General features: G+C 46.4%; 2 protein-coding genes across 3 annotated transcripts; one reads left to right on the forward strand and one right to left on the reverse strand.

Moving 5' to 3' along the window:
• SLC51B (SLC51 subunit beta) lies at window positions 1-15,765 on the forward strand. Of its 2 annotated transcripts, none has more exons than XM_079125755.1 (4): window positions 1-158; window positions 12,318-12,532; window positions 13,462-13,552; window positions 14,898-15,765. In XM_079125755.1, exons 2-4 carry the CDS (start codon window positions 12,436-12,438, stop codon window positions 15,103-15,105), a joined length of 396 nt encoding a protein of 131 aa, XP_078981881.1. In that variant the 5' UTR covers window positions 1-158; window positions 12,318-12,435; the 3' UTR covers window positions 15,106-15,765. The 2 variants fall into 2 exon arrangements, with proteins under 2 accessions (XP_078981881.1, XP_078981880.1); XM_079125754.1 differs by lacking the exon at window positions 1-158 and adding an exon at window positions 7,104-7,416.
• RASL12 (RAS like family 12) lies at window positions 15,256-27,766 on the reverse strand. Its single transcript, XM_079125749.1, has 5 exons — window positions 27,515-27,766; window positions 25,873-25,929; window positions 20,629-20,702; window positions 19,724-19,914; window positions 15,256-17,142 (listed from the first exon to the last, which is right to left on the reverse strand). The coding sequence occupies exons 1-5, from the start codon at window positions 27,615-27,617 to the stop codon at window positions 16,767-16,769; spliced, it is 801 nt and encodes a 266-aa protein (XP_078981875.1). The 5' UTR covers window positions 27,618-27,766; the 3' UTR covers window positions 15,256-16,766.
• Between the last annotated feature and the right edge of the window lie 131 nt (window positions 27,767-27,897).

A 27,897-nucleotide genomic window follows, 5' to 3' on the forward strand; every position in this document is an offset into this window, starting at 1 on the left:
TGCCAAATCTCAATAGACTCTCCTCCACCAGGAGCTGGAAAAGGCAGCTTGGGACTCACAGGACCCAGGGCGTTTTTGAGGAGAGAGACTAGAGAGGTGACATGGTATCTAAGGGACACCAGGAGCCCCAGAAAGAGAAGCCAGATGTGGAACCAAAGGTAGGAGAAATAGCCTAAGGATACTTCTGTATCCAGTTATTGTTGAGGGTCAATCTAGTAAATCAAGGGAATATCTCAAAATAAAGAGGACTGGGTTGTAACTCAGTGGTGAAGCGCTTACCTCACACGAATGAGGCACTTGGTTCTATCCTTAGCACTACATAAAAACAAATAAAGGTATTGTGTCCATCTATAACTAAAAACATTTTTTAAGTGTAAATAGAGCTGGGGATATAGCTCAGTTGATGAGTGCTTGCCTTACAAGCACTAAGTTCCTGGGTTCAATAAATAAATAAATTAATAAATAAATAAATTAAATAAATAAATAAATAAATAAATAAATAAATAAATAAACTTAAAGAGACTAAGTCTTAAATGGAGTTGGTTTGTTTCTCAACTCCAGTTACTGCACAGAACTGCTTTACAGTGTTAACCAAACTGTGTTTCATTAACTAATAGAAATAGTGGGGTTTTTTTGTAAAGTACCTTTGCCTACCTCCACAAGGAAATTAGAAGATTTCATGTTTAATGCAGTTCATATTTTGGCTGGTTTAAAGACTGATGAGCACTTATGTAAATTTAAATAAGGTCTTAAAAACTCTCAAAAATAAAAGGAGGTGCCCGGTGCAGTGGGAAAAGGTTAGGAAAGAAAGAAGTTTATTAATAAAGTGCTAATGTCCATATAATACTCTGATCAGATACATGATCATAAGGATACCACCTGTACTCAATGCAAGGTAGTAAAAAGATTTTTATTTGTTTTTTGTATGGGTGACAGAAGGCCTTTTGCTGTACATTTCCAAGTGTTGTATATTTTAGGGTGTTTTTCCTTTTCCTTTTTTTTTTTTTTTTTTTTTTTTTTCAGTGCTGGGGATCAAACTCAGGGCTTTGTGCATGCTCAGCAAGTGCTCTACCACTGAACAAATATATATAGTTTTTTTTACTTTTACTTTTTTTCTTTCAATGTGCATTGAACCCAGAGGCACTTAACCACTGAGTCACATCCCCGACACTTTTTATATTTTATTTTGAGACAGAGTCTCACTTAGTTACTTAGGGCTTCACTAAGTTGCTGAGCCTGGCTTTGAACTCATGATCCTCCTGCCTCAGTCTCCTGAGCTGCTGGGATTGCAGGTTTGCACCACTGCACCATGCTACAAATGTATATTTTAAAAGTCTATTAACATTCATAACACTTTTGGGGAAAAAAAAAACCCTGCAGATACCTGTAAACAAGCAAACAACAATAAGGACTTTTCAGTTCCGGAGAAGTTAGAACTCCTGACATTTGTTGTGGCGCCTCCATTATGGTTGCACGAAGCATCCTGAAATTCTGGTTAACAAAATACTCAAAGCTGAGGTCACTTGCTTTTGGACCTCATGCTGCATACCACACAATTCACCCATTTAAATTGTACATACCAATGACTGGTAGTGAATTCAGAGTTTTGCATCAGTCACCACAATTTTGGAAAATATCCATTACCCCATAAAGAAATTGCATTTCACATCCCTAACACTGCAGAAAAAGAAAGGAAGAAAAAAAGAAAGAGCATTAATTTACTTTTCATCTCTAATCTACAATCCAATTTGCCTATTCTGGACATTTCGTACAATATGTGGTCTTTATAACTGACTTCTTTCATTTACATAATGTTTTAAATGTTCACTTAACCTATATTAATATTTCACTGTTCCTTCTGGCTAAATAATATTCTATTGCTTATTCATTCATCAATTGGACTTTGGGTTGTTTCTACTTGTTGGGTATTATGAATAATGCCATGTACATTCATGAACTCCTTTTTGTGTGGAAATATGTTTTCAGTTTTCTTGGGCATATAACTAAAAGTGGAATTACTAGGCCATGTGGTAATTCTATGTTTAACCTATAGGACAGTCAAGCTGTTTTCCAACATGGTTGTACCATTTTACATTTCCACTGACAGTGTATCACACTGTACCAAGGATGTATCCCCAGTTCCTTGAGGAAAAAAAGTGTTTATTTGCTTGGGAAGGTAGGAACTGACAAAATGCAGACAAATCAACACACAATGTTGATTTACGAAGAAGTTTGACATTTCTTATATTGCTGAGTAATGCATCTGTCAAATTGAACTAGTCAAAGAGAGCTGTCTCTGAGAATGATTAAACTTCAAAGACTTGATATAGTTAAAGGAAAAGCTGATAAATCTTGGCTTTGTTCTATCTTTGGACTCTGACTTAGTTGGGGACTGAAGAAGATATTTGGTTATACTATAACTTGGATCAAGGGGTCAAAGTAACAGAAATAACTAAGGATTACAAATGGGGGTCAATGACATAGGGAGTCTCAAATGCTATCGATAAGATAAAGGAGAGAAAGGTAGTGACTGCAGAGTCTTTTCTTGGAGTAAGTACATACTTTAAAAAAATCTTTTCATACTAGTTCCAGTCCAAACTTCCCCAACTTTGAAAATATTTCTGAAGTGTTTCTGGAAAAAAAAATATTTACCTGTTGAAAAGAATTTGTTCACCAAGATCATTTTACTTTGCCATAGAGATGGCTTTCCTCTGGATGCCCATCATTTCTCTCCACAATTCTATTGCAGATAAGGCCATCAAGTCAGAGCTTAGGCACCAGTAATTTGGATTTATTGCCCGATCCTTTCAAAAATTCCCTTACTGATTCCACTATTTGATTTCCCCCTTCTGAGTTTAATGTAAAATTAGTCTTTCAAAGAAAATATGGGGTTCCAGTCAGGGATGGTGGCTTAGGCCTATAATCTCAGCTACTCTGGAGGCTGAGGCAGAAAGATCTGGAGTTCAAGGTCAGCCTTGGCAACTTAGTGAGACCTCATCTCAAAAGAAAAAAGAAGCAGGTCTGAGGATGAAGCTCAGTGGTAAAGCATCCCGGATTCAATCCCTAGTAACATCTACCCAAGAACAAACAGCTAGTCAGGGACCTGTCACCCCTCCTGGTATCAGCTGATAGTGAATGGCCCACCCTGAGGAGCAGAACAACTCATCCTAAAAATACAAACAGCCTTCACCACGTTGAAGCCTTTGCAGGTTGTCAACTGAGCAGACTTTGAATCTTTACTATGGGAAGGCAGGAGGATGAGAAGCAAGAAGATGCCCTAGAGTTCAGGACAGGACGTTACCTGACACCTTAGCCCTGGTTGAGGTTAAAATGCCCCAGCTGAGGGGGTCAGGACCCTGGACAGCTCAGCATGTATTTCTTTAGGAAAAAGGTTCTTTTTCCTAAAAAGTGTTGTGGGTTTTTACCTTATTGAATAGAAAAGCTAACTGGTTGTTCCCAGATGGAAAATTTCCAAGTTGAAAGGGTTTCTGGCCTTTGTCATGACACAATTGTCCCCTCCTGAAAATAATTTCTAAAATACTTTCTCTTCTTAGTCCTTATAAAACTTTATGTGGTTGGGTAAGAAATTGAGCTTTGGTGCTTGCCTGGAGTCCCAGTTATTCAGGAGGCTGAGGCAGGAGGATCGCTTGTTGTCACAAGTTTCAACCCAGCCTGAAAAACCTAATGAAATCCAAGAAAGAAAGAAAGAGGAAGGGAAAGAAGGAAGGAATTTCCATGTAAATGACCACGAGTTCGAGGTCACACAGCTAACCAGAGGCAAGGATGGAAAGGACTAAAACTTCTTCTGCTGCCATGTTATTCACTTATTGAGCTATTTGAGCAGATGTGATGCATGTATTTGTTACATTACAGTCTAAATTTCTGTAACAGAGATTCCCCACTTTTTTTTTTTCTCCCATAACATTCCATAACAGGTGGCCCAGGGGTAAGCAGGCTGCTCAGCTTCATGAGATGTTCCAGGAACCCATATCTTGTCTTCTGGGTTGACAGGCTTTTTCTTTAAAGAGCCAAATAGTATTTTAAGTTTTGTGGACCTACAATCAGTATCACAACTGGTCAATTCTGCTAATGTAGCATTAAAGCAGTCATAGACTTTATGTAAACAAATGGGAATGGCATGTTCCATTAAAGTTTCATTAACAAAAAAAAAAAAATAGGCTGCAGGTCAGATTTGGCCCACTGATTATAATTCAATGACCTCGGCCCTAAAATGTCCTTTGCACCATTATACATGTTTTCCAGATAGAGGAAAGAAGTGGAGGAGTTGAAATGTTCTTATAAAAACATGATTCAGGGACTGGAGTTACCGTTTAGTGGTAGAGCACTTGCCCAACGTGTGTGAAGCACTGGATTTGATTCTCAGCACCGCATAAATAAAGGTCCATTGACAACTAAAAAATATTTTTAAAAAGATTAACTAGAAACTAATCTAAAAGAAATATGCAGGAATTACATGTTAAAATAATAAAGTCTTACTAAAATGAAAATATTTGGAGAAAAACATAATCCAATAAATACAGATATGGACTGCTGTGTAGCCTAGTGGTAGAGTGCTTGCCTGGCAAGTGTGAAGCCCCCAATACTGAAAAAATATATATGTGTACATATATAAACATGTACATAAACATAATAAACACACACATACAGCAGCATAGTCACACAAGAAAATACTATGCAAAAGCAGGAATGAATGAATGCAACTGTATGAAACAGATGAATCTGACATATAACTAAAGAAGCTTTACACAAAAGATTATACACTGAGACAGGCTTGTAAATCCTGTAATTCCATTCCTGGAATTCCTGGAATTCCAACTGCTTGGAAGGTTGAGGCAGGAGAATCACGAGTTCAAGGGCAGCCTGGGCAACTTAGCTAGACCCTGTTTCAAAATAAAATAAGGGCTGGGGATGTAGTGCAGTGGTGGAGTGCTTGTCTAGCACGTGTGAGGTGCTGGACTCAAATGCTAGTACTGCTAAAAAAAAAAAAAAAGTCATATCAGGAAGTCAAAGTGAGATCCAGCATTTCAGCCCTGTCTTTTGGTTGTCAAAATGAGCTACAGTTTTTTTTTTTTTTTAAATTAATGAATTAACAAACTAAGTAATTTACTTTTGGTACTGGGGATTGAACTCAGGAGTGCTGAACCACTAAGCTACATCCCTGAATATTTTTATTTTTTAATTTTGAGACAGAGTCTTATAAATTTCCCAGATTGAACTTGAACATGCAAAACTCCTGCTTCCGCTTCCCAAATAGCCAGGATTACAGGGGTGCACCACCACAACCAACTGAGTTGTAGTTTTCTGTTTGTTTCATTTTGTTTTTGAAATCCTGGGGATTGAGCCCAGGGACACTTTACCCCTGAACTGCATCCCTAGCCCTTCTTTTTTTATAAAATTCTGAGATAAGTTCTCACAAAATTGCTAAGGCTGTCCTTCAGTTTGTCAAACTCCTTCCTCAGAATCTCAAATTGCTGGGATTACAGGCCTGTACCATCACCCTGGTTTGAACTGTAGTTTTAAGAGGAAGAAGAATTGGGTGGGGGTGAGAGGTGTGTATAATTAGGCAGTCTTGGTCCAACTGTGGTCTAGTTGATATTTTCTCAGGTCGATTCTGTGAGATGACTCTCGAGTTCTTGCTTGAAGGGTCAGTTTCCATTTATTGCTCAGGATATTTATCTAACAGATCTTTGATCCTGGGAGGGCCCCAATTCAGTTCTCATGACATGATTGCTGATTGCTCCTGTTTATGGGGGGCCATCTCATAGAGGGGTGATGTGCTGCCTCCTACCATTCCTGGAAAGTATAGGACAACTGAAGTCTCTTTCAGGTCCACTCCAGGGGTCTGAAACAGGATGCTACAAAGTTTGCCTCAGTCTTGAAAGGGGTCAAGATAAATTAGGTAAATTTAGGGCTAATGAAACTTGTATTACTAGTTTTTGGATGAACCCTCATTAAATCATTAATATACCTATATGCAGAGCTAAGCAGAGACCTGAAGACAAATACAAAATGAAGGCAGAGATGCCAAATTTTATCCTGCTTTCAGTTACCCACTGGGCATCTGCAGGCCTACAGTCACTGCTTTTAGCAAAGTCAGCCTTTCTAAGTCCCTGTTGTAATACAGAAAGAAGCAGGGAGAGACCCAGAGAAAGAAAGTTTGAAGGATCCTCAAGCCTCTTCCCCTCATCATTAGGCTTCAGCCCCACTGGCCACTGTTCGTTTCTCCAACTCATTAAGCCCATAATTTCTTCAATGTCTTTGCACCTGCTGTCCCAGGTCTTTGCATGGTTAACTCAGCATTCATTTTTTAGTATAGTAATGTAGTAATGATAGCTCCCCCAGCCCATCTCTTTCTAGATCTTATATTGTTTAAACTTCACAGAAACTATCACGAGCTACAGTTATTTCGTTTGTCTTACTTTGCCTATCTCCCCTGGAGTTTGAGCTCCAAGACAGCAGTGTCCTCACCTGCCTACTTCCCCCTGCATCCACACTGCAGGTGCATAAGTAGTATTTCCTGAATGAATGAATGAATGCACTACAGAGTGGCAAGGAGCTAGGGTTCCAGGTACCCCTAGGTTCCTGGTTGGGTCTCTTTCCCTCTGCACCATGCTGTTGTCCACACTGCTCACCATGGCTTAACTCATAGAGGAACTTGACACTCAACCTCACTCAGTTTCTATTTCTACATTTGTGGAATTAGAATCCCACCCTGGCTGAGCCAAAGATAATGGTTGCTGGAGATGCAGAGCCACTGGGTAGAAAAGCCCAGGGCCCACAGACTGTCACAATTAAGTGGGTCTGGCTTGGTAAGGGGAACACCTGATTCCTACTTCCTCTCCAAGGTGTTAAGCCTGCTCCTGCTCCTCCTCTGTGCTGTCACTGGTGACCACACAGTCTTCCCCAACCCTTACCCTCCAAAGGTCTGATTTTATAGCTTCTAAGGAATTAACATGATGCATGACCTTCACTCTGAGAAAGCACTGGCTATAAAAGACCAACCTTGACTCCCTGCTCTTTGGTTAAAGATTGATAATAATGAGAAACACAGGCCTGGAATGGGCCCTCCACAATGATGGAATGCACTGAACTCCTGAGTCTTTCAGATTGTGAAAGTCGGGTGGAGCCTGCTTGCCATTTGAGGCTACTCACTCAAGAGGTCAGTCACCCCAGAGTGGCAGCAAAGACACCAAGCCTGGGCATATACTAAGGGCAGAGCTACCAGATGGGCCTAGCTTCTATTGCCTCTGCTGGCACTGCCCCCCAGGCCACAAGTGCACCTTTCTGGGGATAGTTCAGGTGCAAAGACCGTCCTGTGAGGAGGAAGAAGAGGACACCACAGAAATCAGTGCTGCACCCACTAGCAGATCAAGGCCCCAGGAACCAGGATCCAGGGTGAGTGTTCTCAACCAGCCACGGGGATGGTGGTTCAGGGTTTTTGGCAGAAGTCACAGCCCATGGCAGATGGTTAAGCCCTGATTAAAATTCAGGGATTTCCCAAAGGAACCTAAGAAAACAGGAAAACTAAATGCAGTATGATGTGTTGGATGGGATCCTGGAATGAGAAAAGGACAGTAGGAAGAAAAGAAAGAAATCCAAATAAAGCATGAAGTTTAATTCAACAATAAAAGAGTAATAATATGATGTCACTCTAGAAGTGAACTGCATAAGTCCTCGGGCACTTATCCTTTGTTTCTGGGGGCATCTGATGCAGGGAGGGAAGACTGACTCTCAGTTTGAATTTGTAACCATTTGTCATTTTGTTTTTTTGTTGGTTGATATGTATTTACTATGACATTTGTATACATATTTACAATGCATACTCCACGTGAACATCAGCCTACCTGCAACTCTGTACATATATTTAATTAGTCTCATTAATTAAATATTCAAAATTGGAATTGTTGTCTCAGAAGGATACAATAGAGGCTGGCAGTGTAACTCAGTGGGTGAGCCTTTGCCAAATATGTGGGAGGCCCTGGTTCAATCCCCAGCAAAACACACACACACACACACACACACACACACACACACACACACTCATTGAAAATTCATACATGCTGGCATGGTGGTGCACTTCTGTAATCCCAGCATCTTGGGAGGCCAAGGCAAGAAGATGGCAAGTCCAAGCCAGCCTGGGTAACTTAGACCTTGTACCAAAAAAAAAAGGGGGGGTGGGGACCGGGAGTGTAGCTCAGTGGTAGAGAAGCCCTGGGTTAAATCCTCACTACAAATTATAATTACATGTATTGTCATGAATGTAGGGCATGCTTGCAAAAGGTCTATACAATACCAAAGGGTTCAAAGTGAACACCCCATCCCACTTCCCAGAGGGAGACAGTTTTCAATCCTGACCGCCACATGCTTTTCTCTGTGGGCATGGGGAATTAGTATATGGGACAGGGGCCTTGGCTGATGTTACTAATTAGCCCAGGCGCAGAGTTTGGATAGACCAGCGTGATCCTTAGAACAGTGTTCTGAACAGTCAGTTGGAGCTGGAAGACAAGATCACATCTGTTAGCCACTCTGTAACTTTGTCTTTCCATTATATCCCTCTGATGAGGAAGTAGGTAGTAGATATCTTAAAAAAGGTCTTCCCCCCTGACTTCCATGTCTGCCTTGACACATGATCACTCACATATGAAAAATCTCAACTTGGTATTATATTCATGTCAAAATATTTTCCCTTAAAATCTATTGATATTCCTTCAGTTTTCTCAGAGCAGCTTCTCAGTTTTCTTAGTGCTGGAGAAAAGGCTGGTGTCAATCTAGTCCTTTGGTTAATGTCAGTTTTTCAGCTTGGCCCTCAGTTGTTTGTGAACACACCTGACTGAATGTCCAAAGGCTATGAGGCTGTCGAGCTCCTGGACTTGCATCACTGACTCCCTCTCTTTACCTTTCCGTTTTTCTTACCAGGGCTCCAGGCCATGTTTTCACAGTGAGTCTGTACCTCACCCTTCTGTTTGATTTCTCTGGTTATTTTTATCCCCATTCCTGCTCCCTTTCCCCCCTCTCCCAGAAACAACTGTCCTAATGTGTTTAATGTGTGTCCTTTTAAAAATGGGTTCTTGTAAGATAGGTGTTGTTGCTTGTGTGTATATATTTTGAATATTCAAACACGTTGTGATAGATCCCTCCTGAGGATCATTCTTCTAGTACTTTCTCAGGAGCAGGACTGCAGTGTCATAAGGTGTAAACATCTTATGTGACTCATTTTCTCTGCAGGTGGTTGCCCCATCTTCCACTCCCTCTATCAATTCCTAAGGCTATATACCCCCCATCCAGCTTTCAAACTATGCTAATCTCCAACAGATGTCAAGAAGCATCTAATTTTTTCTTTTCATCTAATTACCAAGGATTTTGAATGGTTTTTAAAAATATTTCATAGTTGTCAATGGACTTTCATTTTCCTTATTTATATGTGGTGCTGACAAAGCCAGTTTGTCACACGTACTAGGCAAGCACTCTACCACTGAGCAGCAACCCTGGCTCTGAACATTTCTTCATATGCTTGCAATCCTTTTGAGTTTCCTACTTTGTAAATTGCCAGGTTACATCTTCCATCAATTTGTCTATTGAGGTTCCTGTCTTTTCTTGTTGATTTGCAAGAATTCTTTCTATATTCTAGATATCAATCCCATCTTGGTTTTAAGCATTGCAAGCACCTTATCCCAAATGGAAATGTTTTTGTTACTTTATTCAAGAATAGGTATCTTTAGTTTTGATGCAAAAATGATTCATATGATTTTGATTCATAAATGTGTGCTGTTACTGAATGGTTGAAACTTTCAAGGTTTTATTTAGGAAAATAAATAAAATATTTGCATAAATTTGATGAAAATTCATAAATGTGTGCTGATATTGAATGGTTCGAACTCTCATGGTTTTATTTAGGAAGTCCTACCTACCTTCTCCTAACTTTCTAATTTGTTTTTGTGATACTGGGGTTTGAATTCAGGGATGTTCTGCCACTGAGCTACATTTCCAGCCCTTTTATTTTATATTTTGAGACAGGGTCTTGCTAAATTGTCCATGTTGGCCTCAAACTTGCAATCCTCCTGGATCAAACTCCTGAGTAGCTGGGATTACAGGCATGCACCGCCATATCTGGCCTTACTTTGTATTACTCCTCTAACATTTAGGTCTTTCATTCACTCAGCCTGTTTCTGTAAGTGCTGTTTGTTAGACATGCATCCCTTCTGAGTTTTCCCATATGGTAAGCTGTTTTCCCTATACCACCTAGTAAATAATTGTTATTGGAGTCCTTGGCTGCAGGGGACCTGACTTTGGGGAGTCCCAAGAAGTTAGGTCTGGCTATTCACCCCAAAAATCAAATGGAAAGAGTAATGGTGAAAGGCAGGAAAGGAATTTAGTCAGTAGAGCTATATTGGGAAGACAAGGGGGATCAAGTGTTGCAGCCGTGTCTTTGGAGGGTATTGATATGAGCTCCAAGATTACATAGGGAAGGGGACAAGAATAATACACAGCCAAGCAGACTCGGTCAGTTGGGTCTGGTTGATCATTATCTCAGTTCTGATGGCACCGAGTCTTATCAGTGTCAAGGAAATTACTGCTGCAGAGGGGGTGGTAATGGAAATCTCCATTTGGTGCCTAGGAAATTGCCGGCTGCTCAGGGGCACTCTCGTTTTGCTTCATGTGATGTCTATCAAATCTGTGATATCTATCAGATCTGTGATCCTGGAAAGGGGGGCAATTTGATTCCCATGAGATGATTGCTCCTGTTTAGGGGAGCAGTCATAACATGGGGTGATCTGCTTGCAAGGCTCCACTGTTTCTGGAAATAAATTTAGGGCAACGACTGAAGACTTCTAGGCGCCACTCCAGGGATCTGAAACAGGATGTTGTAAAACTGGTAGTTGATAATTTGTTGAAAATACCTTAGTTACTCTTATCTTGGCATCTTCATTCTTGAAGGGAGAGGATTACCAGCTTTAGATGGATGCTCCTTAAATAACTGACATGCTTAAGTACAGAGAGTTGAGCAGGAATCTGATCCAGAGTTCAAGGCAAAGGAGACAAACAAAATGAAGGCAGAGATGCAGGCTCTTGTCCTGCTTTTAGTTACCAGTCAGGCATCTGCAGGTCCAAGTGAAGACTCAGTGCTTTTTGCAAAAACAGTCTCTAAGTCCCTATTATAATTCTTCCTTTCCCTGACATTGATAGAGATATTGTATGTGAAGTTCCATGTGTACATAGGTCTTTCTCAAATTACTGATTCCTTGGTCTCATGTCTGGTCTTGTGTCTCCCTATTTGGTTGGGCTAGTCTCTCCTCTTCATCCCCTGCCCCCAGGTTGACTTAGCTACCTGAGATTGTCTGAGGTTTGGTCAACATAGATAGCTTAACTGCTTTATTTTGCAAGGATGGAAATAAGCTCAAATTAAGGAAGATGGGAGAGAGGGAGCAATGGAGGGAAGCATAAAGAAAGGAGGAAGGAACAGAGGGAGGAAAGAAGGGAGGAAGGACGGGGAGAAGGTTAGACTCTGAAGTACAACTATAATCTCAGTGACTCAGGAGGCTGAGGTAGGAGGATCACAAGTTCAAGGCAAATCTCAGCAACTTAGCTAGACCCTGTCTCCAAGTAAGAAATAAAAAGGACTAGATATAACTCAGTGGTACAGCACTGCTGGGTTCAATCCCCAGTACCAAAAGAAAAAGGCAGGAAAGAAGGAAAGGAAGGAAGGAAGGAAGGGGGAAAGAGAGATAGAGAGAGAGGGGGGGGGAGGGAGAGAAAGGAAGAAAAGAAAAGAAAGGAAGGAAGGAAGAAAAAGTTCTCAGGGGGTTGCTGAACTGCAGGCAGTACTCTCAAGTGGGCCTGGGTTAAGGTAGCCCTGGCAGTTACCTTTCTCTGGTTCTTCTTTTCCCAGCCCTTGGTCTCAGCTTTGTCACATGGAGAGACAAAGGCCTGTGATTGGCTATGGTGGGAGATGCAAGTTGTTAGGTGGGATAATTTGCTAAGGAGTGCTATGGGTGTGAAGTGGGCTGGGGATGCTGGGCAGGCGAGAGAGGCAGGGATTCCATGGAACCACTGCAAGGTTCCATGGCCTGTCACTGGCCCAGTCCTCTCCAACCCCAGCTTGGTACTTCTCCTCTCACATGTGATGAGTTTTAATAAAGAGTTGAGTCATTCCTACTTCTATGGTCCCGGGTCCCACCTGCTCCTGGAATGAGGCTGTTTTGGCCCTAAAACCCTGGGCTAGAGAAAAGCTGTGTTTTGCCCAGAAGGGAGGTAAACTGAGTTGGGATATCCAGTCATGCTCCCTGCTTTGTCTCCAGGGGTCTTCAGGACTTCTCTGCTCAGGGACCAGAACCCAGGAGAGGACAGGAAAGCAGCTGTGGCCAAGGGGCTTAAGGACTTCAGTGCCAGAAGCCTACCCTAACGAGGGCAAGGAACATGGACCATAGTGAAGAGGTTATCGGAGACCCAGCTGGCACTGTGGTGCCTCAGGAGCTGCTGGAAGAAATGGTTTGGTTTTTTCGTGTAGAAGATGGTAAGTGGTGAGGGGCTGGTGGGTGGTGGGTGGTGATACTCCCCAACATACAGAGTAGGATTTGGCCAGAGCCTCCCTCTCAGTCTCCTCCAACACATCAGTCAGCATTTCCTCCAGGACAGGGACTGACTGAGACGATGTCTCGCTGTCCAGGGTTTGTCCGAGCCTCACCCTCCTTTTCTCAGGGTGTGGTTATTTACTTAACACATACACAACTGTATTTATTAAGGTCCTACTGGGTGCAGTTCTCAGCACTAGGATTACAGTAGTGAGTAAAACAAAACTCTCTGTCCTTGTGGAGCATACATTCTAGTGGATAGTAAATAAACAAGGCAAGTGACTAACACACAGTGTATTGATGTGTAATAAGACGAAAAATAAAGCAGAGAAAGAGGAGGGAATTAGCCATAGAGAGTATAAGGAAGAACACTGTCAGAGGGAACAACCATGCAGAAGTCCTGAGGCTGAACCCCGCCTCATTCAGTATTGTGGACAAACCTTGAGTAGCCAAATTCAGATTAGCCAGCTTATGACCCATCTGTAGGCAGTGTGACCATCACTTCTTCCCTTCCTGCCTTCCCTCCCTTCCTTCTTTCCTGCTTTCCTTGTACTACACAGGGAGGCAAAATGGAAGATTGGGAAGTTGGTCTTGACTCACCTCTTCTCCCCCTTGCTCCCTTTCCCCACTATTCTCCAACTGCAGTGCCTGCCCCTTTAGATCAGGGCTTCTCTAGGGTAGGAATGGTGTTGTCCCCCACCTCTGCCACTGGGAGTTCCCCTAGGACAAAGTGCTCTTCATCCTTAATGATAGTCTCCATGGCAGGGCACAATCGATGCTGTGAGCTGGTCTGAGCTCATGCCCCAACTGGGAGTGGGCCTGAGGAGCACCTGGCCTCTCCTCAGGCTCTGTCCTGTGTGTCCCTCCACAGGGTCTCCTTGGAATTATTCCATCCTTGCCCTGGCGGCTGTGGTGGTGGTCATAAGCCTCACCCTCCTGGGAAGGAGCATTCAGGCAAACAGGTGAGAAGCTGGTCTGGGGTAGTCCTGGAGGGTAGGGGCCCTGCCTTCCCAGAAGGAAGGGGTCATTTAGGGTCTGTGGCTGTCTACCCTTTGGATAAAATGCTGCCTCAGGGATGAGAACCCAAAGCTGTTAAGAAACCAGCAAATGGGCTGGGGTTGTGGCTCAGTGGTAGAGCGCTGCCTGGCAGTGTGAGGCACTGGGTTTGATCCTCAGCACCACATACAAATAAATTAAATAAATGTATTGTGTCCATCAACAACTAAAAAAACCAGCAATTGTTCTTGACTACCATTCCCTGGCTCTGACCAGCAAGAGGCAGACCCAGAGGGTAACCATTAAGAAGGTGTCCTTGCCCCTCTCCCCCTGTCAGGGAGCATCCCCTAAGCAAGTCAACTGAAGCAATGTGGCCACCCATGGGAGCAGCAGAAAGTGACCTGTACCCTCTGTGGCTCAAGGGATTCTCTGGACACTCAGCTCTTAGCACAGATAGATCTCCCCAGGAATTTTAGGGGCACCTTAAGTAAAACCAGCTTGGAGAGAGGATAGATTTGTGGGAGTTATTAGAAGGAACACCAGGTCATGGATGTGGGTGGTGGAAGCCAATGAAGGTGTTGGGCCAGGGAGTGAGGTGTGCAGGCCAGGGTACACTGGTGGTGTGGGTGGGCTGGTTTGGAGAAGGAAGCATACGGACACAGATTAATTAGAGATTTCCTGCAGCAGCTCAGGGGGTAGGATGAGGGGGGACAAGGACCTGTACTAAGTAGGATGACAGTCCTGGGGAGCACAGTGTGGTTTGGTGAGAACACAGGACTCAGAGTGGGGAGACTGAAGCATACAACTCAGGTATGTGCTTCTTTGTCTATTTTTTTGGTACAGAGGATTGAACCCAGGGGTGCTTAACCACTGAGTTACATCCATAGCCCTCTTTTATGTAATTTTTTTTTTAATTTTGAGGAGGATCTCACTAAGTTGCTTAGGGCCTTGTTAAGTTGCTGAGGCTGGCTTTGAACTTGGAATCCTCCTGCCTCAGCCTCCCAAACCACTGGGATTACAGGTGTGCACCACTGCACCCAACCTTCCTTGGTCTCTTTAAGCTACATTTCCTCATCTGTAAGGGAGGATGGTAATAAAAGCTGGGCTCACCGGTGGCAGTGAGGATTTGATATGATGCACATGCAAGTGTAAGGTGCTTATTGAAGGGATGTCAAACCATGGCCACTCCTCCCAAACAGCTCCCAGACTGCACATTGGGTTTCCCCCTCAGATTCTCTAACTCACTGGGGAGAGCCAGTCTTGCTCCACCCCCGCAGCATCCCTGAACAATACTGTTTCCTCCCCTCCCAGAAATCGAAAGATGCAGCCACAAGAAAAGGACACATCAGAAGTCCTGCATTTGGATGAGTCCAGAACCAAAGAAAACAACAGCCTCAATAACCTAACAGAGGTGCTGCTCTCAGGAAATCCAAACTCAGCCCAGGTGGGAACTGAGTTAAAAGAGAAGGATGCCTCAATGGTCCTGCTTCCAGATCCACCAGAAACTGAGGGCCAGTGAGTGCTCAGAGCATGTGCCATCCCCAGCCAGGCACGGGCTCCTGAACTGAGCTCAGCTCAGTGGCCTGGAACTTCTCTGGTTTCAGTATCCCCTAGGAAGTCTAATGTTTTCATTAGCAGATACAATGACTGAACTGCAATCAAACTAAAATTTGTTATTTAAACAATATTTTATTAAAAGCTTCTGGGAGTGGGCAGCTGGAAGTGCACAGTTTGTTCAAATGGTGGTGGTCCACAAACACACAAGTGGCTTGGAGTGAAAGTGTAAAATCCCTAGCTGGCCTGTGGGTCAGGAACCCTGAACAGGACCCTCAGTATGCCGTCTTGAGTATTCATGGGCTCCCCCTAACTTCAACTTCTCCATTTTGGGAGTGGGGCTGAAGACTATGTTAGAGATGTTTCCAATCCAAGCTCCTGGGACTGCTGGCTGAGAGGGGAAGGAGCAGAATTCCAGGGTCAGAATCCCCTGTTGGCTCTTCCACCCCCCAGAGTCCTCTCCTGTACCTGCTTATCTGCTGAGGGTTCATGGTAAGCAAAGTTAGGAAACAACTGCACTCCCTGCCTCTGAGAGCCTTCTCTTGCTAACAGTGAGATTCCCGGGAGTATCCTGATCCCAGATCTGAGCCATGGTGTTGTGGCATAAGCTCAGTGGCAACAGCACGATTTATGCAAAAATCTGCTTTATTAACCCCAAATGCTCTAGGTTCTGTCTCCAACCCACTGCTGGGAGTCCTGGGTCCTGCCAAGCCAGACTACAAACAGGTATGCTGTTTCCATCTATGAGTGGGCAGGCCAACAGTGTCCACCAGGTGGCAGCTGATCCCACCAGCTGTGAGCTCCCTGGGGCCCTGGGGAACTGTCACTGGAGAGAACTCTGTCCTGCAGGTTTGGTCATTCAACTTGAGGAAGCTGGTCCTGAGTGTCTGTGGACAGAGTCTTTAACAAAGGAGGGACAAGAAGACCCTGAAAGCTGGGAAGAGTGCTGGAGTCTCCCTCCACCAGGCGACCACAGCCCCCTCCCTTTGACCCTCACGTAAAGGCAAAGTGCTGGCAATACCTCTGCCTACGACTCTTCCCTGTCCAAGCTTTCCTACAGAATTATTTTAACTAAACTGTCTTCAGAAAAACTCCAGGGTTTGCTGCCTGGGGCTTCTGTGAGGTCCGAAGATGATGGTGGCAGGGCCAGGCTCTGGCTTCCGAGCAACCGTTCTTCTGTTCCCTTCCACCAAGTGGTGCCAGCTCGCAGGACCATCCCTCCTGCAGACTGTTCTTAGCTTTCAAATGGACAGGGCCTCTCGGAGCTGTCCATCCACTAGGGTCCACAGTGGGAAGGCAGGGGTCCTGGCAGGAGGATGGACATTCCTGATCAAGGCTGACTCCAGGTTTCTGGGCTGTCTCAGTAGCTGTTTCCCTCCAGGGTCATGGATGTAGTGGTGACCATGAAAACCAAGGTCTGGAGGGCAAAGAAACAGCATCCCTACCTGTCCCTCCAACTCATACAGTGAACTGAATGTAGGGTCACTGCTTCGTGCTAGAGGTGGGGCCAGCTGTCCACCAGAGGGACATCATTGGTGCATCAGAGGAAAAACTGGTGGTGACAAGCCAGCCCCTGTTCTGCAGCTCTGCCCAGCAGCCAAGCCCAGGGTTCCTGAGGAGGGGCTCTCAAAAGATCTTGAAGCCCTTCAGTAGGGTCAGGGTTGGAGCTTTGCGCTTGCTCTGGGCGCGGGATGACTTCACAGTGACCAGCTTGGCCTGGGCCACAGCTGGCATCTCCTTCAGGCTGACAGTGGAGAGAGTGTTGAAGGTGCAGCTGGCCAGCCCATGCCGGGCGGTAAGTGGGGCCTGGTGGGAAGCAGCCCTCTCCTCGGAGATGAAGAGTGGTCGGGCCAGGGGGCTCTTCTCCAGCTCCCGCCGTACTTCCCTCACTGCCTCATGGAAGACATGCTGCACGTGCTCAAAGTCCAGGCAAGCAGAGACCTCGAAAAACAGGCACCCGAACCTGCTGGCCAAAGCTGCACCCTCAGCCTTGGTGACCTGCCTGGTGAGGAAACAGGGCAAGGCAGGGAGTCAGGAGTGTGCTGCTCCGAGTCAAGCAGAGGGGCTGTGCCCAGTTCCCACTCACTGGCCGGGCACCTGGGCCCATTTTCATCACTCTGAGTCTGTTTGCACATCTGTACAACGGGATGACATCATGTGCCTCTCAGGGGTGTTAGGATTAAGAAAGACAATTAGTGTCAAGTGCTTAACGCAGAACCTGGCACAGAGCCAGTGCTCAATAAATGGTAGCTAATGTCACCAAAGCCAGAATTTAGGAAAAAGCATGAGGGTAAGAAGCTGCTAGACCTACCAGTGGCTAGAGGAAGAAGGCCACTCTCAGTCCCATCTCTCCTTTACCCCAACGTGGGTCCCTTGGTCAGGAGATGGACCATAGAGGTGACCTAGGGCTCAGCTCTCAGGGCTCATGGGGAGTTCTGTCTGCCGGCCTGGGGTACAGTTGGAGAGAACAGGGGTGATGACATTTTGTAGTGAGCAGGGGGAAACAGGAGGAACAAGCCCTACTCCAGCTGGGCCCTACACCACCTCCTATGATGACAGGATAAATATCTGAAACTGGGAAGTTTTCTGGAAGTTTCTGACTTGAAAGCTCGGGGAACTGAGGTTTAAAAAAAAAGATTGGCTCTTGGGTAGGTCAGGTGTCCAGATGAGAGAAGAGACAGAGGTCCCTGAGGTCTTAAGGCCAAGGTTTCACTGGCTGAATCCTCCTGACCACCACCTGACTGCTGGGCACTGCTGAATGTCCCACCTGCCATTCCTGAGGACCATGGCACAGCCCATGAGGTGAGAGGAAACACCAGGGTGGGTAGTGGTGGGACAAGACTAATTTGGCAGGAGCAGGGGGCTGGAGTAGGCTAGTTGCCCAAAGTGCTGTTCTATGGTGGGTGGGTGTGTCAGAGAGAAATGTACCCACCACTGGGACCAAAAGGGTCATGGGCAGAAGAATATCTAATCACTTCCCATCCAGGGCTGGTGGTCTGTATGTGCGCTCACTGCTTTCTGAGGGTCCCCTTTTGAAAGAGAACTTGGTATATTTGCTTTTATGATGAACTTGAGTCTATAACTCTGTCATTGTGGGGGCTTAAGTAATGAATTTTCAAAAACAAGAATCCCATGCATGCTCACATGGGGGTGACAGGCACATGACATTACTCCTTTCCTTAATTGTTGCAGCCTAGTGAACATTTTGTCAGAGGTTTGGAAATCTCTAAACCACATTCTCACTCTCGGCAGCAAGACAATCATGGTGACACTGACAAATGCTTAGCTGAAAGAGTCAATGTGCCAGGGAGCCCTGGTCCACCAATGCTGGGCCTTGACCAAAGAAGGAAGTCGGGGTAAACCGTCATGGCATGTTCCTAGGGAACGGATGTTGTTTCTCTCAAGCCCCATATTCTTAGCTAGTTGCTCCCACACCATTTTTAGACAATCCCTTTGGCAAAGACTGGAGTCAAAAGAGTGGTCTGTAGTTTTTATCCCCCATATTAAAATCTGGCCTATTCACAATCCAGTCTTCTGACCCCTCCTTCCAGGTTCTGCAATTCCTCAAAGACAGCCTTTGGTGGTTTTAACATCACACAACTTCCCTCATTCCCTGAGACAAGAATTTGTCTGGGTCTGAGGACTGGATGGCCGTTGGAGTTGCCTTAATGAGACCCTATTCATGAAACCACAACTCCCCCCCAATGCCCATCTGACTCATTTTAAACAAAAGGTCCCTTCCCTGCTAACACCAGTTACAGGGTCTTTGGGGCCTGGGAAATCAGGAGTGAGCAGCCACAAGCAGGGCAGGTGGTGGGAAGACTGGTAGAAGGTGCCATACCTGGCAGGTGGACTGGCTACAAGGACAGTGTCAGCATTGGAGAGTCCAGTGGGATTACTCATCAAGTATAGGTACCACTGTCTCCAATGCTTCAGGGTCAGGCAGGTGATGTGAATGTATGAAGAGGGTGAGGGACAGGATGGGGAGTGGGGTAAGGCTTCTGGTGACTGGAGGGAGCATGACCCACCTCAAAGTATTCCAGTTTCAGAACTTTTAAAACACTGTGTCAAGCCAAACAAAATATGGCTGCAGTGTTCTGTGGTCATCTGACCTCTGGCTCAGTCTATGACCTCTGATTCAAGTCCAGGAGAGAACCTGCCCTCAGCACAGCCAACTGGGGCGTGGGTTTGGGTGAGGCAAAAGCTGGGTGGACCAGAGCAGTCCCCTGATCCACGGAGCCAATCAGAGGTTCTCCCTGGAATTGGCCACTGAATGACCAGTCAGCGGCTAGGAGTGGGACCAGAGTTCACACAGACTCAAGCAAAAAAGGGTGGGGCTGAGAGAGACCATGGAGACCCAGGAGGATAGGAGGAGTGGCTTCTTTCCTCACTTCTGGGAAGTCAGTTCCTGTGTGGCCCAGATGCACCTCCCTTCCTCTCCTTGTCTGCTGGGAAGACCAATGCCCACAGTCCCTTTTACCTAAATTCCAGGGGGTTGCTCACCAATGCCTAGAGAGGCCACTCTGCCATTACAAATATGGAGAGTGGGCTCTGGAGATAAGGGCCAAGCTGCCTGTGCTCACCTGTACTGAGCCATGTCCAGCTTGTTGCCCAGCAGCAAAGTGGGGTAGCTGCGCTGTGTCTCCTTGGCGTGCAAGGCCAGCAGCTCCAGGTAGCTGCTGCTGCCCTCAAAACTCTGGCGGCTCTCGAGGCTGTAAACTACCAGGAAAGCATGGGCCCAGTTCAGGTAGCGCTCGCAGTTCCTGGGGGTATCCTGAGGTGAAGAAGCGGAGTCCCCCCTCAGGGGCAAGAAGATTGGGGTAAAGGCCTTCACCTGAGCTGCCCCCACACCCCCTACTCCCAGGTCTTTGTATATTGTTCCCCAGCAGAGCCCTTTTCAAAGGAGCACTTGAGTGTGGATTTGGCTTGGCATGAAAGGAGGCATTGTCTCATGAACCTCCCTCCCACCACGCAGCCAAAGACCAGAAGACCTTGGCCCCTTTGGCGCAGAGCCAAAGACTCTGGCATGACCCCTACAGGGACTTGCTATCACTGGGCACCACTGGTTTTGGGTCAGGTTCATGTTGTCCCTTTGGCTTCAGAGAGTAACTGGCATCTGGTCTTAACAGAGGGTGGTAAGGACATGGGGGTTGGGGGTGGGGGGCATGTGTTGGAGGGACTTGGGCCAATGGGCTCTCATCAGGAGCATTTGTATAAACAGGTGTGCCCCAGTCTCTGTATAATGAGCAAAAAGCCCCATAGTGCAGAACCTCAGAGCTGATACTAACAATCATCAGGTCCCCCCAGGTTCCATCCCATTCTTCTCATGTAGCAAATGAAGGATTCAGGTCTATAGAAGTCAGTGCCTCATTCAGGGTCACACAACAAATTGGAGATTAAAAGAGATCCAAATTCCCCTCTGAGGCCAGGACTTCCCAGGAGGTGGCACTGATTCTTGGCCCTCCATGAGTAATGGGGGTAATGTTACCGGGTCTGCAGTGTCCATGACCCTCAGATGGACAGGCTGGTGGTCCACAGTCTCCTCAGAGTTGTAGGTGTCTTCTGCAACACAGATGGTCAGATAGATCAGAGGCAGGGCAGGCCACTCAATAATAAGCTGAGTCTATGTCCCACTTTCCCTCTGTGCTGGACCCCTGTGCAGCCTTGAGGGGCCCTTAGGAGATGCTACAGGGCTACCGGAGCTGGAACCACTCTCACCTTCTTGGGGAATGCAGGAGAACCTCCCATCAAAGAGATGCTGCTTTGCCTGTAGAGCTCAGAGCATCAGGCCACTCATATAACATACCCCAGGACAGACTGTATTGTAGGCCTATACACAAAGCCAGCAGGGCAGAGTGTGTGGCCATGAGCCCAGGGAGCAGGAGAGGCTCCAAAACTGCACTGCCAGTGCCCCTAACCCCACCCTCCAACCACAGTATCAGGCCTGCAGGAACCCCCAAGGACAATCTCCTGCCCCTAGTAGGAGAAGAAAGAAAGAAGAACTACAGGACATGATGAAGGCAGGGCCGTCAGGCCTGGTTTAGAAGTTCCAAAAGGTTTTACAAATAGTCTTTGTCAACATAACAGCAGAGGATTTTAAATTTTAGTTAGTTTTTGGTGGCCAAGTCACTTCGGCTCTTGGGGGCTGTTTCCTCATTTTAAATGGGAATAATATGGTAACATTGCTAACAGTTTCCAAGTCTTGACTCTGTGCCAGGCATGGTGCGAAGTGCCTGTCCTTGCATTAACACGTTTAATAGTTCCACCGCCCAGGGCTGTGTGAGCCTTGATGGACCCCCTTGGGCATGGGGCCTGGCCAGCCACAAATGCCTGGAAAGGGCAGTGGGGACTGGACCTCCAAAGTTAACAGGGCAGGCTCACATTCCTAGGTGATTTTTTTTTTTCCTTTTGAAATACTTTTAGATCCACATAGAAACTGCTAGATGGTACAGAGGTCCTGTGCACTCCTCTCCCAGTATGAATACCTTGTACCACCACCATACAGTTTCCAAACCAAGAAACTGTCATGCTATGAACTGAACTGCTGACCTTATTTGGATTTCACAAGTTTTTATTTCTAATTTTTTTTTTGTTTTTGCTTTGTTTTCAGTTCTTATGACCTCAAACTTCAAAGCAGTAAACAGACAGGGGTCAGGCATACAAAGAGAACATCACTGCCATATTGGCAATGGATCTTCCTGCTCCTAATCTTCCCCTGTGTGGGTGGCACGTGTGTGTGTGTGTGTGTGTGTGTGTGTGTGTGTGTGTGTACTAGGTTCTCACCTTTCTCTGGATGCCCCTGGGGCATGTCATCCCCAAGACCCCTCCGATACAACTGGGCTGCTTTCTGCCTTTCTGGCAGCAGCCTCTGTGAGAACAGCACCCCAGCCCTGGATGAATGTACAGTCAAACACTTCTCTCTGAGGGCTGCTGGCAGCCAAGCAGGCCTGGACACACTCCAGTCCACTAGCATCCAGCATGAATCACAGACAGCTCCTCGTCCCCAGCCTGCTTTGGGGACTTGGATAAATAGCTGCTCTTATGCAAAGATAAAAAAAACTAATGGAAAATATGCCCCAAATGTTTAACTATATTTGGCCCAACAAGAGCTGTCCCTAGATGCCTACATCTTGTTCAGATTTATCTTTATTTTCCTGCCAAAGTTGTCCAATGCACCCCTTGTAGGGACTCCCTCCAAACAGGCACAGCATCCTACCAGCCCAGTGAAAGGTGTTAGCCTAAACTTGGCCATTCTCTGCCCCCAACTCCAACAGCTTTTTGAGTTAGCTGTAGCTTCATTGTAGAAATATGAAAGAGTGAGGCCCAGAGGAGGATAAAACTTACAGAAGGCCACACAGTGCCCTCTCAGTGGAAGGAACTTGATCTTGAGCCTTCCAGGCTGCACTGGCTCCTCACTGCCCCCACCCACCCACTGCCACTGCTGCTGCTGAAACCAGCAATGGGACAGTGGCTATGGAATGTTTAGAATGTTCCAGCAGCAGGACAGAACCTCCAAGGGATGGTAGTGGCCTCCAGCTTGTGTGAGCAGACTGTCTCAGCAAAGCAAGAGACCAAAGGCCAACCACTGCTTGGGGGAGCAGCCAGTTCTCCAGCTCTAAGCAGAGTACAGGGAGGACCAGAGGTGCCCAGTCCAGTGGGGCGTGAAGATATGTGAGCTGGAAGAAGCCTCAGAGGGCATCTTGTCCAGCATCCCCTTTACAGGGGAGGTGACTAGCTTCAACGGTTGGGGTTGTGAGGATCCTTACCCATTCACAGTAATGTAGTCTTCCCTGACTCAGGGCACTCTGGTGTCCTTAAATACATGTGTTAATTACTATTCTGTGGACTTCAATGCTGAGAGAAGAGCCCTTTTCCAAAATATTTTTCTTTCATTTACAGTAAAGATAATTTTTTAAAGGCACCAAAGAAGTTCTGGTCAGAGTGTGCATAGCGTGATGCTTCAGAAATGATAACCATGTCCGTGCTGGAATAGGATAAAGGTAAGAGATAGGGGTAACAGCAGGCACTGTCCCCTGGCTGAGCCAGACGAGATGCCCCAGCCTTTCTGGGAGAGAACCCTCCCTGGAGACATGTGCTCCCTTCTGCAGGGTCAACATAGGCAATCAATTTTCAGTTCCCACCAGCTCTAATAGTTACAGCCCAAAACAAGGCACAACTAACACAGACAGAGCACAGTCTATTAGTCCCATTTTCCAGATGGGGAAAATGAGGCTCAGAGAGCCCAGTGCCACACAGACCTCTGGCTTGAGGCCCTCTATAGCAGAAGGTTGCCCTCAGTGAAGCCCTGAGGGGGTCTCCTGATCCTAGGCAAATCACTGATCCCTCTGCCTCAGTTTCTCAGCCTATACAGTGGGGATGATAATAGTAGGAACTCTTCTCTGAAGGGTGATCCAAAACCAAAATTCAGCATCACAGTGAAGAGCATCTTTGTTGTGTCTAGTACTGCAACATGCTGGGACTAGGCATGTGTCTCCCCACTCAAGGGGCTCCCAAATGTGATCAAGCTCTCAGGAGACCCTGGAGAAAGCTAGAGGTGTTCTAGCAACATCTTCTTGATGCTTACTCTTCCATGAATGTCCAAAATCTTCTCCACAGGAGGAAAGGCTCTGGTCCCACAGTTTCAGCTGCCGCTGAAACCAGCGATGGGACAGTGGCTGGAATGTTTAGGCTGTTCCAGCAGCAGGTCAGAACCTCTGAGGGATGGTAGTGGCCTCCAGCTTGTGTGAGCAGACTGTCTCAGCAAAGCAAAGGACCAAAGGCCAACCACTGCCAGCAGCTGTCCCCCACCTCAGACGTGTGACCACCCATCCCACTGTCAGGTTGGAATTCCACAATTACTCAATTAGGAAGCTCAAAGCAGCTCTGTAATGGGCTCATCTGGTGGGACTGGTGTGAAGGGAATAGATTAGGAGCAGGGAGGAAGGGACACTAGAAATGGGTTGCCAGAAAAATCCAGGCTGTGTGGTTAACTTGAATCTCAGATACACAAGGAATAATTTTTGGTATAAGCATGACCTAGGCAGAACTAGGAACCAGAACAGCTGAACTAGGCAGAAAATCTTTTGAGGCATTGCCCTTGGGAATTGCCGGGTGCCCGCCCCCCAAACACCCTGACTGTTCCCTTTCCTTCCCGCCTCCCACCCCACTATACTCAACTCCTTCCATGTTCTTCCTCTCCTAAGGACTGCCCCGGCCAGCGTGCCACTGTCCCCCTCATCCTGTTCTCTCAAAAGTTGGCCTCTGCTGATATAAGGGGCTCCCCTCAGCCTAACCCTATGACCTCTGTTCCTCAGACCTGTTCCCTTCCCTGCAGCACCAAGGAGCGATACTAAGGAACAACTGTGAGGAACAAACCCCTGGGGGACTGTCACCTCATCTCCTGTCCCATTCCCCTGACTTAACCAGGGAAGCACTCCACATTCCCTGTTGACGCCTGGAGTTCTAAGATCTCTTTGGAAGAAGGGATTCTTTTCTTCAAGAAAAAAAAATTAAAACCATAAGGCTAAGTAGCTCGGAAGCCTCCCCCTGCTCCAGCACTGGGTCTCCAGACCCTAGTTCTGCTGAACTGAGGGGCTGATGGGCACCAAAGGGTTCAGGAGCTCTTTCCTCCAGGTATCCTAGCAGCCATCCATTGGGGGCTGCTGTGGGCAGTGCTGCATTGTGGGGTTTTTCAACCTGTGTTCAGAGCCCGGGGTTTCCTCTGAGAGCCCTTGGGGGGTCCCACCAATGCTTTATTCAATTTTCATGAATGGGTAAATAATCCAGCACCCATTTTCAAAATGTTAAGATCATTCAGATACCCCATTGTGGACAGTTTATAATAACAATGTCATAAATGTGAGCTTTAAATTACTTTGATCCTAATAAAATTCCACTTTTATTTGTCTTAGGTATTAGGGTTCCATATAACAGGTTATTTTAGAGAAAGGTTCTACTGCTAAAAACAATTTTCAGAAACACTGGTATGATTCATTTGAGAGAATCTCAGATGCCATGCATGGGAAGCCATTGAGGAAGATGGAAAAGTAGGCGTACGTTGAGAATCTACTACGGATCAAGTTCTAGGCAAGGTCTTTAACATGTGTTATTTCTTTAATCTTCATAGTAATTCTCTTAGATAGGTATTTGATGCCCATTTTAGATGGGAAATAATAGCCCAGAAAGGTTAAGTGACTGCTTCGAAATTGCACAGCTAATAAGTGGCAGAGTCAGGATTCAAACCCAGCTCTGATGGGCACCAAAACATCCCTTTTTTCAATATACTATGGTACAGCTAAAAACAAACAAAAAAACAAAACAAACAAATAAAACAAGCCTAGTCTACTCATGTGGTTCAAAAAATTGGTTCAGAAGCTAGCCTCACTAGAGAATTTCTCAAATGTCTTCTTCAGTTTTTCTGGAAAAGAACACTGAGTGATGATCTTAAAGAACAATATCATTTTGGATGTGAATATCTTGCTATGTTTGTTTTTTTATTTTCAATTTTCCAAACTTTCGTCACACCTCAAAATTTCGGGCAAGTCAGTTTCTCATAATTCTCTGAATTGGGTCAACCATTAAGTTGTCTAGGATGGGCTATGGAAGGAACAGCTCCTCCCTTCTGCCCCCAGGAGTGCAGTAGTGGTCAGAATCCACCCATGAGGTAGGTCCCAGGGGAGTACTCCAGGTGGGGCATAGGCAGCAGGAGGTCTAGGGAACAGAGGTTTCTTACCCAAGTTGGGGTCATATTCGCTGATAAACCTCTTGGTCAGAAACTTCACAGTCAGGGCTGCAAGAAGCAGAAAGAGGTGGGCTCAGTCTCACCTGCAGGACCTGGCCATGGGTCCCTAGAAGATGCCCCTCTCATTTTAGGGAGGACTTATCTAACCTTCTGTGATCCTTGGCTGATACCAAGCTAAATTTTCTTGGGGAACCACACCAGAGAGCTGAGGAATTGGTTTGAAAGGCTTAGAATAAAACAGAAATATGGGATGCCAAGTCCCACTAGGTGCACCCTGGGAGATTTTATATATATATATATATATATATATATATATATATTTTTTTTTTTTTAATAGCAAAAAACACAATGAGAGGCAAGCCTTAGGAATGTTTGTGTAGACCCTAACTCAGGGATCAGGACCCATGCAGCCAGCTACTGTTGGGTCAGCCTGGCGAGACCCCAACCGAAGGGATATGTTCCCCATCCTGGACAAGTCACACAGATTCTGAAGCATGGGGCATTTATTCCAGCTTTGGCTGCAAGCCAGAGACAGTAAGAACAGAGTTGATCAGTGAGCCATTGCTGGGAGGGTATCAAGTCCCCAGTGCCTAGGCTTTCCAGGCAAGATCCCTGTCCTGAGTTAACATTCCAGTGCCTATCCTCCACATCTCAGATCCTGGCTCTCTCTCTTGGCCTCCACACCCCTCATGGGTACCTCAGCAGAATGTAAAGCTCTAGAATGAAGTTCTCCCAAGTGCAGTGCATCAACAGGCTTCTGATTTTTTTCAGACTTTAGCCACATAAAGGCAAGGGTCAGCCAACTATTACACTGGGCTCTTAAAAAGTAATGTTATATTGTCGAGAAAAATCCTTAAAATTCTTTCCTAGGATTCCTACCAGTGTCCACTTGGAAACCAATTCCCAGGGGATACATATTTTAAAATGTAAATTCCTTCATTCATGCAGTTACTGGCTAAACTGTATCAGTGACAGAATTTCAGAATAACAAGCTAATATTCAAAGGGGCAAAGGCAAATCTTTTCAGTTGCACAAACAGATTCTGAGTCCCCTCTTTAAGTCAGAGGGGGGCTGGCTTCAAAATCAGAAAGTAACACCCCCAGTGAGTCTCAAAGAATACCCTGAGGAGGGAAGCTAACTGGACAAACAGTCAGTGGAGAAGTCCCCTTCTGCCCTCCACTTTCAGCTGTCTGGAACTTAAAGTGGCAGGCAGAGGGGCAAACCTTTTTTCTGAGGTCTCTGCCTAGGGCAACAACTCTAAGAGTGGTGAAGGCGGAGTTCAGTGTTGACAGAAATTATCTTAATAGAAGCCCAAGATCTTGGTTCATCAACAAGTCCCAGGCACGGAGGACCACAGTCCAAAGAATTTCCAGAAAATTAATAGAAGGGTCTGGCTTGAAACAAATACATCTGATAAAAATGTGCAGTTTGCCCAAGAATTCCAAGGAACTGAGGTGTGGAGTGGGGAAATTCTGATATTCAGGGGTATCTTGTGTCACCAAAAGTATCACCAAGGGACAAGCTCACACAACCCTCCTGGGAAAAGAAGCCCCCAAAGCCAGTGAACCAACCTGTCCCCAGCCCACAGCGCCGTGTTCCCCATCCCTGCGCTCCCCAACCCCGCGCCACTCACCAGACTTGCCCGCCCCGCGATGCCCCAGGATGGCTAGGTTGACCTCGAGGGGCGCGCTCTGCAGCCCGCTGACCGCGCGGGGCTTTCCGAACACCGAGGACATGGCGACACTGGGGAGTGCGACACGTGTCTTGGGCCGACGGACCCCGAGTGCGCACCCGCCCGTCGGAGCCCTCGGGAGCGACCGCCCTGGCACCCTTGGGCCGACGGCGTGGGTCTCCGCGCCCCGGACCCGGACCGGAGCCCAGCGCTGGCGGCTGCGTTCCCGCGGCCCGGAGGGCCCCGGCGCGGAGGAGGGGCCGCAGAGCCGGCGGGCGGGGCCGCCGAGCTCCTCCGCACTCCTTTTAAGGGCCGCGGGAGCCCCCCGCGGGGCGAGCTCAGCC

Source organism: Sciurus vulgaris (assembly GCF_902686455.1).
Source record: "Sciurus vulgaris genome assembly, chromosome: 2".
Classification (NCBI taxonomy): domain Eukaryota; kingdom Metazoa; phylum Chordata; class Mammalia; order Rodentia; family Sciuridae; genus Sciurus; species Sciurus vulgaris.

Excerpts from the sequence above, each read along its gene's own strand:
- SLC51B (XM_079125755.1), top strand. The coding sequence starts at position 12,436 with ATGGACCATAGTGAAGAGGTTATCGGAGACCCAGCTGGCACTGTGGTG. Across the intron at positions 12,533-13,461 it reads GTTTTTTCGTGTAGAAGATG|GGTCTCCTTGGAATTATTCC; the intron begins GTAAGTGGTGAG and ends GTCCCTCCACAG. Across the intron at positions 13,553-14,897 it reads AGGAGCATTCAGGCAAACAG|AAATCGAAAGATGCAGCCAC; the intron begins GTGAGAAGCTGG and ends CTCCCCTCCCAG.
- RASL12 (XM_079125749.1), bottom strand. The coding sequence starts at position 27,617 with ATGTCCTCGGTGTTCGGAAAGCCCCGCGCGGTCAGCGGGCTGCAGAGC. Across the intron at positions 19,915-20,628 it reads TCATGGACACTGCAGACCCG|GATACCCCCAGGAACTGCGA; the intron begins GTAACATTACCC and ends TCTTCACCTCAG. Across the intron at positions 17,143-19,723 it reads CTGGACATGGCTCAGTACAG|GCAGGTCACCAAGGCTGAGG; the intron begins GTGAGCACAGGC and ends TTTCCTCACCAG.